This window comes from Penaeus vannamei, chromosome 13 (genome assembly GCF_042767895.1).
Source record: "Penaeus vannamei isolate JL-2024 chromosome 13, ASM4276789v1, whole genome shotgun sequence".
Taxonomy (NCBI): Eukaryota; Metazoa; Arthropoda; class Malacostraca; order Decapoda; family Penaeidae; genus Penaeus; species Penaeus vannamei.
The window spans coordinates 39512019-39522018 of NC_091561.1; the positions used below are offsets into that span (position 1 = coordinate 39512019).

At 38.0% G+C, this 10000-nt stretch overlaps 1 protein-coding gene across 4 annotated transcripts in view; it reads right to left on the reverse strand.

Annotated features, from left to right (window-relative positions):
• Lpt (Lost PHDs of trr) overlaps positions 1–10000 on the reverse strand; it is a gene marked incomplete at its 3' end in the record, with an annotated part of 48355 nt that overhangs the window by 12340 nt on the left and 26015 nt on the right. For 3 of the 4 annotated variants that reach the window (XM_070129253.1, XM_070129249.1, XM_070129250.1), the window contains 14 exon segments: positions 1–590; positions 740–913; positions 1175–1312; positions 1518–1681; positions 1856–1964; positions 2603–2762; positions 2893–2993; positions 3203–3377; positions 3815–4030; positions 5104–5285; positions 6575–6790; positions 7119–7435; positions 7554–7687; positions 8175–8365. The exon segment at positions 1–590 is cut by the window's left edge and continues 479 nt beyond it. In XM_070129253.1, coding sequence (XP_069985354.1) covers positions 1–590; positions 740–913; positions 1175–1312; positions 1518–1681; positions 1856–1964; positions 2603–2762; positions 2893–2993; positions 3203–3377; positions 3815–4030; positions 5104–5285; positions 6575–6790; positions 7119–7435; positions 7554–7687; positions 8175–8365 — 2867 coding nt within the window. 4 annotated transcript variants of the gene reach the window in all.

The window sequence follows — 10000 nt, forward strand, 5'->3', positions numbered from 1 at the left end:
ACTGATCCGAGCGGAGCAACAGGGGGTTGATTGGGGCGGAGGGTTGATGCAGCAGGTAGAGTTGCTGGAGGTACTACAGGAGGTACAGATGGAGCAACTGTTGGAGGAACAGCAGGAGGAACTGCTGGAGGGGCAAGTGGACTCTCCTTTGTTACAGGCACAGACACAGTTGTTGGTCCAGCTGAGGACACAGCTGGACTAGCTCCTGTGGTGTTTCCTTCAGATCGAGTTCCTGTACTGCTGGCGCTCTCCATGCTATCTTTGGTGTTTGCCGAGGGTGCTGCAGTAGATACAGTGGAGTCCTGACTATCCTCTGTGCTGTCTTCTGGCAAGTTCTTCATGATGTCAGCCACATCATCCAGATTAAAGCCTGGGCCAAGAATGTCTGTCAACTTTGTTTCAGGGCCACCTACTCCAGGTACATCTATATTATCTTGGGAGAGATCTTCATCGCCTGTTAGATTTGTGTCATCATCTTTTATTGCTGCACTCATTATATCACCCATCAAGATGTCTGTTAAATCACCTCCCTGGGCAAATATAGCATCTATGGCTTCATTGTTTTCATCTTCTTCTGCCATCTCCTCATCCTAAGGAAGATAAAATGTTAATATATATGAAGCTGTTGCTTACTGCAATTCTAGATAACAATATAAAAAACAACAGAGTAATTTTTTCATTATAAAAAATATAAATATATAAAGAGATGATCCTAGATCCTCTTGAACAAATTTCTCACCTTGCAGTCCTTCTTATCCTCATCCTTCTTTTCCTTCGCTTTGGAGTCTGTCTGATCCTCTACCTTAGTACGGTGAGGGGACAGTAACTTTGTCTGTTGTGTTGCACTGTCTATGCGCCGTTCATGGCCCAGCTGCTGCTTGTTCTGGGCTGCCTGAACAAGCTGGACTTCATCCTGTTTTGAGAACAGTAAAAAACATTATAAAAATTAGGAAATACCTAAACAAACACCCTATCCTTCCAATCATCTATGCAAAATCAAAAGAATGTACAACCTAAACAAATACATCAAAAGGCTGATACTCTCTCTTCTTATATATATATATATATATATATATATATATATATATATATATATATATATATATATATATATATATATATATATTTTTTTTTTTTTTTTTTTTTTTTTTTTTTTTTTTTTAATTCTACATACCTTTGAAAGATTGATTGCTGACTTTGTCTTCTGCATATCCAAGGCATCTTCAGTGAATTCCTCATCCAGATCCCCCATCTGCTTCATCTCCTCCTCCAGGTTGCTGGTGTCCATCAGATTCCGGCCAAAGAATGCCTCCTAAAATCCCCATCCCAAAAATGAATGTATTAGCAAATCATGGAATATCACAGAAATGCATGATCCCTTCTTGAGAAAACAGATTTCATTCAGGCTATAAAATAGGTTTCTTACAAATCTAAAGCTAGTTGATAAAATTCCTTTTTACCTCCCACATAAACAAACTGCATGGTACATCTACATTATAAAAAGATGCCTCACTAACCTGTATGTAAGAAGGAAATTTTTCAAGTAGTTTGATCTTCTTTTTGGTTCGCCAGTTACTTCTCTTCCTCCTAAGCTCCAGAACTTGTGGGTCTAGGTTGGCCTCCTCCCGTGCTTTTTCATCATCCTTCTTTCCTCGTGCGCGGACTTGGAAACCACCAATGCCTAAAAAGGCAGAAAGGGTGAGATGTACCATCAATTATAAAAAAATAACGACTCATCAAAAATAAATGATAAATAAGAGAGGATACAGTCCATCCACAATAATCATGAAAACAGAATGCAAGGATGAATTTTCTTCCAAACATAAGGATTATATGAAAAATTTAATCTCCATACCTAGAGTTTTGATGTTGCGATATCTGCGCTTTCTCAAGGTGTATGTTCCAGGCTCAGGACCAGGCAATGTATAAAAGCCATCTGGTAAGTCAGGTGGTGTACCATCCTCCTGCAAAGTAAATCAACACAAACACATAGTAACGTGTACAAAAACATGAAAAGGAACTTATGCTGGGTAGTTCCTAGTTCATAATTAATACATTTGATTAAAGGTATCCCTACACATAAGTATGAACTAAATCTAAAACCTAATAATGACTGGCAAAAATTACCACTACCTTTTTAGGTAGACCATAATAAGAATGTTTGTATATAATGGAAACGAAAACTTCCTAAAAGTGCAACTCCCATGAAAATCAGAATTAACCATTATAATATACATATGACCTCAAACTACATTCTACCCATGACATAAATAAAAATCTTATATATCATGGTCTCATCTTCTCTCTCTCTCTCTAAAAAAAAAAGACAAAGAAAATTCACACTCCCGCAATATTTTAAAATCACTAAAGATTGATTCTATATGCAAACAGAAAAGAACAGATTATGAACTGCAATTATATCAATACAATGTCCATTCTTCTTTCAGTACTACATAATATTTTCCCTCTCTTTCTACTTTGGGTATACTTGATTACACAGCTCTAAACAGGCCAGATAAAAATAATGATATATAACAACAGCAATAATAGGAGCAATATTGGTTACAAAACAAAGAAAGAAGAAAACAAGAAAAGAGCATGCCTTGGCCTTCAGAATGGTCCCTTCCTTCATGCCATACACCCAGTGCTTGGGCTCTTCGCTCTCCAATTTCTCCTCGTCCTCCTCTTCGTCGTCATCAATGTCACGACTGCCACTGCTATCAATGGAAGGTCCTCGACTGGTTCGAACTGTCTTGGGGTTCCTTTGTGTGATGAGAGATAGCAAAGATGATATCATAAAATATATGTCTACAGTATTATGGTTGAAATAAGATGCATTATCGTCGATATATAAATTTCATTTTTTTTTATCAGATTTTTTTCCCCTCTTACCTTGGCTTCTTTTGTGGCTCCAATGTCATTGTCTTTATCTGGAACATTCCACACTCAGACAAGCATATACCATCCACCCAGAAGTGTGCTTTGGATGTTACCTGTTGAAGTATCAAAATAAACATAGCAATCTAATGCCAAATCGTTTTGTGGAAATAAACACTATCACAATAGCAACTTACAGTCAAACAACAAATTTACAATAAAATATTTTTCTAATGGCACTCTTTTAGCATAATATGTAATACAAAGCACATGCTTTTACAACAGAAAACTCTCTATATCTATTACGACACGTGCAAAGACTCACCTTTGGCATAATGTCAATTGGACTTGGAGGACGCACAGGGCTTGGTAGTGTTGTGGTGGGAGTGACTGCATTGTGTGTGGGACGTGTGCGCAGTGGTGGGGTGTGAGGAAGGAGGTGTGGAGGAAGTGCATCCTGGGGTCGACACATTAGGCACAAATATCCTTTCTCAGCACATCTGATGAGATAAAATATTCTGGTGTTATATCGCAAAGCTTTGAAATACGAGAAACATGTATGCTTTCTATTTATTTCTTGTGTAAGTAACAAAATAAAGAATAATCTAAAGTATGTGCAACCCATTTCCATTCACAATCTATGCATCTTAGAAATAATTTCAATTCACATCATCATCATTGAGATGAGCAACTCATCAATTACAATAATAATAATAATACTTCTTCCACACAAAAGCGAATAAAATACAAGTATTTCTATTTTGAAATTTCCCTTAAGCAGACTGAATCACTATGTTCCAATTCATCCATGACCGAAGTGGAAACAACATAATTCACGTCTCTAAGCAACATCCATATAAAAGTAACAAATAAATCGTAAATTACCCAAAACATTAAGACCTTAACATGTACTAAAGGACACACACAAAAGCCTTACCTCTCGGCCTCCTCTTCTGTGTGTATCATGTCATCAGAGGCATGCAGCCAGCGCTCACAGTTGGAACACTGTATGACGAGCTCTCCGTCTGCATAAGGTTCATCACACACAGGGCACTGAGTCATGGAATTGCAAGGGCCACAGACACTGTAGTTCTGTTGCCAGGTGGCACTAGGACCAGGATCTGAGGCACCACAGTATTGACATACAGCACACCTAAAATGCAAAACTCAAGTGAACATTGTATGTACTTTCCATATATATTTCTGTTTATCTTTCTATTTTCAAATCTTTATTTAGAGCAAATTATATCATTATAAACCATCAAACCTGTAGACCTGCTGATTATTAATCCGACTTTGTTAAACATTTTACAGAGTGCTCTGCCCTTCTTCTACCTTATTGTCATCCCCAGTGAGCTAAAAAGTTAATAACTTTTTCTCCTCAAATTCAAAGATTTATCTCCACAATTTCTGTTTATCCTTATCTTACACGCCTTTCATCAAGCCTTTTGGAACCAAATTGTAAAGGTCTCATTTATATGTGTCCGGCAAACATCCTTTTTTTTTTTTTTTTTTTTTTTTTTTTTTTTTAAGATTACTTCTATCCTTCTTGGGGTCTTTTTGAAATATTAGTATAAGAAACTCCATTCATCCAGCTAAACTTTAACCTGTTAGATCCAGATGACTTACAGCTCACATGTGGACCAATAACCCAGGTCTATATTTGTCCTTTGCTATACCGAATCAAGATGGTAACAGACTGTTTTTTCTGAACAAACTCCATATTATATCTCCAGATAGTTTAGACATTATATTCCACACTCATTTATCAATGGGAATAATGCAAAAGCCCCCTTCTAAACACCAAATAAGTCTAATCACACGAAGAGGTTTGTGCCCTGGTGGCAAGTCTTTTTCATCATCCTGATCTCCCCTTATAACAGCCAACGGCCATTTTGTCCCATGACAGCATGTTCATGTCACCAGGCCCTCGACCCAAATTTCTCCATGACAGTCTAGCCGTGTCACCCGTATCATAGGGGTTAAGTAAGCATGTTCTTCCTTATGGTTTCAGCATTAAGTAAGTTTGCCCATTCTTATGTTAATTTCATATCTACAATCAAGTGCTCCCCAAACATCCCATATAACTACATATTTTCCTGCTTAAACAAATCACTTTCTACTTCAACTGTAAAAATTCCATATTTAACATGGAAGACAACCAGCCATTATCTACACCTTTGCATAACAAGACACTGACAATAACAGCTGCATAGGCCTACATACCATTTACACCTCCACACCCCAGAGGGTACACTGTCTAGAGGTGGTGTCATGCAGTATATGTGGTAGGAGATGTCACAGTCCTCACATAGGACAAGGCGGCTCTCATCGTTACGCTCACCACACCCCTCACACACTGTGCAGTCCAGGCACCTCCATCCTTTCTCGAGAACCACTTTGTTAACCTGTAATTAAGTTTAAGAAATTTTGTATATGAGCACATGGCCTTTTATCAAAGTCAGTAATAGTAAAAATTAAAAATCAGAAAATACAAAAAAATATACATAAAAATAAGAATTTATATATTGAGGTATAGAACAAAAAAACAAACAGATATTTCAATCCTATGAGTGAATGACTAAATGGAATGAATGGATGAATAGTGTCAAACCAGTAAGAAGAAAAAGGAAACAAAAAAAGAATGAAAATGAAATGAAAGGAAGAAAAGAACCAGCACAAACCATTCTATTGCAAGTTTTTAATTATTTCTTTTTGAAGTGCAAAGATCACTTTCTAGATAATCTTCTCTAATGTGAGTCGAACTAGCCCAAAATCCACTTTCACTTCTAAAATGCATGCACAAGAGGCAAGAGAATAAGGGAAACCCATCCTCATGGTCTATTCTTAAGAACTATGCAAAACTTTGACAATACTCACACCTTAGGATATAGATCTGATACTGCATCAGACACTCACCTCCCCATTACTCTCTTCTTTAATCAAAAGGATCCTTCACCAAAAAAAGGAGGAACAGAAAAAAATAATCATAACAGTAAAATCAAAGATGACTCTGATCTGGTAAAATGTCATCTGCTTTATCTATTAGAAAAGAAATCTCATATCTTGGACCTTTTTTCTGCACAATCTCATTTATCAATACCAAATTCTTCTGATCTCATTATTCTTCATTTACACGAGTTCTGTCTTCTATCTTCATCAACTTCTCTTATTGCCACTTGGTCATTCATACTTGCATATTCAAGGAATACAAAGGTAAAACTTTATATTCTGAAAGTATTTTTCTTTGAAACATTCTGGCCTCTGAAGAATTCTTAGTTACATCATTCACAACATTTTGTATGTATTTCTTTTGTTTCAGTGGAAGCATCTTGTACAAAGGCAGTCATCACGTCATTCAAACTCCCTTCCAACTGCAGTCATGCGACAAATCCTTTGTATTGTTCTCTTGAAATAGAGCAGATGGCATTACCTGATCCTGGTTTCTATATTTCTATTAGCTTCTCCTTTTCTGTAGGACTAGTGGCGGTAATCTACTTTCGAAAGAACTAGATGCAGGCCAGCGATGATGTCTTGTCTTGTTTCTAACACCAACTCAACAACCTACAGTTCTGATGCCAAACCATGAGCTGTGTCTGAGTTGTCCCTGGATGACCGTTTGCATGAACCATGATGTATATCAACCAGTATCTAATGAAATCCCCATCTATATCACCTTAAACTCAATGCCTCATACCTTGACGCTGAGCCGTACCTTAACATTGGCACAGAATGGGTGGTAACACTGGCCACACTGAGCACAGCTAATGAGTCTTCCTTCTTGGTCCTGTCCAAATGCTCCACACATGGCACACACATCTTGCTCAAGGCAAAACTCGTCATTGCTGGCCACCAGAATCACTTTGTTCTCCTCCCCTTCTTCCTTGCCTGTGCTGTGATTGTTCTCCATTGCCTGGTTGATAGAAATAATAATGTCAAGTCTTCAAGTAATAATAAAATATATAATTAATAATAAACATTCACTTGGGTGTGAGGTCTTTGACTTGAATCTTCACTGCCTAACTTGTGTCTTCCATATGAACTTCCCATACACAATTCACTAGGTGCAGTGGGGTGCTGCTAGCTTTAAATTTCATACTATGACCATTACTTTGTTTTTACTTTTCCATACTTTGTTTATAATCACTGCTGCCTGATTTCATTCAGAAAGCAGAATGCTCTGAATCATATGGTGTATGATGTAATGTCAGTAAAAAAGCATTATCAAAACAATACAATACCTGTAGGGTGACACTCTGATAATTGAAATATCCTCTATATCCTCTGCCATTCCCTCGACCCCTTCGGACAGGCACTGTCTGTCCTCTCTTCTTTGAGCTGGAGAAGGCCTTTTTTCCAACTGCTCCTCCTCGCAAGCGGGGAGTAAAGTTCCCTCTCTTTGCCAAACTAAATGGTTTTCCACGGGTGTAAAAGGAAGTCTGGGGTTTAGGCAAGGGACCAAAGTCCTCTGACTTTCCATCCAAAGGCAGATCCAAATCAATGGAGTCCTCAGAATGAATGGATGATTCCTGAGGACCATCACAGCTGTCTTCTTGAGCTGACGGGAGAGGACAGTATACAATAATATCAGAAAAATTGACACAAGTTCCATTATACACTGAGAAAAGACAAAATCTAACATCAAAACTAATGAAACACACTCACACTTTACTTACATATTATGGGAGACTGATTGGGTCCTGGGACCTTTTTACAGGTGGTGCAGACGTATTCATAGGATCTGTCAGCATTCCACTTCGACTGGATTAGACCAATATCCGCATCACTGTCACAGGCACTATGGACATGCCTATACGGAAGCAGTATCAAGTATCAATAACACTAGTAATGATGTGAATAAAAATTGTAATAGCAACAGTTATGTGTGAGCAAAAGGGAAAGGGAGAGGGAGAGGGAGAGGGAGGGAGGAGGGAAGAGAAGGATAAGGGAGGGAAAAGGAGGGAAGAGAAGGGAGAGGGAAAGGGAGAAGGGGAGAGAGGGAGAGGGGGAGAGAGGGAGAGGGGGAGAGAGAGAGGGGGTAGGGGAGGGGGATGGAGAGAGAGACAGAAACACAGAAAAGGAGAATGGTGAGACACAAAGAGAGAAAGAGAAAGGTAAAATGAGACAGAGAGAAAGAGAAAGGTAAAATCAGACAGAGGGAGAGAGAAAGACAAAGGCAAAATGAGACACATAGAGAGAAAGAGAAAGGCAAAGAGAGACAAGAGCTAGTTAGCCAGCTAACTCAAGGCATCAAAAGACAGAGAAGAACAGTATCAAAACACTTTCCACCAACCAACCTTCTACACGTTGCACACTGGGCCATGTTCTTCTGAGCAATGGCACGATATGCCTTCCCACAGATGGGGCAGGCTAAGCCCTTGTTCCGAAGCTGGTAGCAAGAATCGCAAACGGTAAAGTTGGAATGCCATCGCGAGGAGAGCCCGTTGCCTGGCGTCCTCGAGCCGCAGTCCCCACACACACGACACGTCTGTTAAGGTATCATTTCCCAGAATGAGGGTTTATTACTCTGGAAAACTGATGAGGCACAGAGCGATGGGAAGAGAGATATGGGAGACAATGGAATGATACAGCTCAGAATAAGGACAGATCATAATTATCACCAAAGTGCTTTCTGTCAAGTCAGTGTCATCCTAGTAAAGGTAATGGTAAAACAACAGTGGAAAAAAAAATAACAGTTGATGACAATGATGATAATGATGACCATAATAGTAATAATAACAATATAAGTCTTCAATATTATGATGATAATGATATAAAAATAAACAAATAAAACTATCATGAATAATCATAACATTAGATTTAACAGTAATTCTAAATATCATCATTATCATCATTATTATTATTATCATCATCATAATAATTATTGTGATGATGACAACAATAACAATAATATGAATATTGATAACAGTGACAATAATAACAATAATAATAATAATAAAAATAATAATATCAAAACCAAAAACAACAACAATAATAATAATAATAAAAAAAAAAAATAATAATAATAATAATAATAATAATAATAACAATAATAATAATAACAATAATAATATCAATAATAAAAATAATAATAATAATAATACCACACCTAAATGAAGCTATTGAGCACTTAATCACATCTATCCTGAACCCTACCTTTCGCACAGGAACCCCTATTGGGTGTCCCAAGGTCATTTGCAGTTGGAAAATGAGTGTGTGTAGAGTGAAAGAGGGAGAGAGGAAAATAGAAGGATTGTGTGAGTGTGAGTGTGTGAGTGTGAGTGTGTGTGTGTGCGTGTGCTTGTGCGTGTGCGTGTGCGTGGGGTGGGGTGGGGGGAGATATGGGTGTGTGTGTGTGTGTGTGGGGGGGGGAGATGTGTATGAATGTGTGTGTGTGTGTGTGGGGGGGGGTCATGTGTGTGAATGTGTGTGTGTCTGTGTGTGTGTGTGTGGGGGGGGGTGATGTGTGTGAAAGTGTGTGTGAATGTGAATGTGAATGTGAATGCATATGTGAATGTGAATGTGAATGTTTGTGTACGCGCGCGTGTGAGTGTGCATGAGCGCGCATGTATCCACATGTGTGTATATATGTGTATATGTATGTGTATGTGTATGAATGTGTATATGTATGTGTGTAAATGTATGTGTGTAAATGTATGTGTGCATATGTATGTGTGTGCATATGTATGTGTGTGTATAGGTATGTGTGTGTATATGGATGTGTGGGTTTATGTATGTGTGTGTATATGTATGTGTGTGTATATGTATGTGTGTGTATATGTATGTGTGTGTATATGTATGTGTGTATATGTATGTGTGTGTATATGTATGTGTGTGTATATGTATGTATATGTAGGTGTATATACATATGTGTGTATATGTGTATATATGTATATATGTATATACATGTGTGTACCTACATGTGTGTGTGTATGTGTACATGTATGTGTGCATATTCGTATGCATGTATGCATGTGTATGCATACGTGCGCATATATGTGAGCTCAATTATGCTCATGTGTATGCATGTAAGTGTGAGCATTTTGTGATGCGACTAATATGTTTGACTCCATCACACAAGTCAGTGAATCACAAAAGCAACACACCATATTACAGATCTATA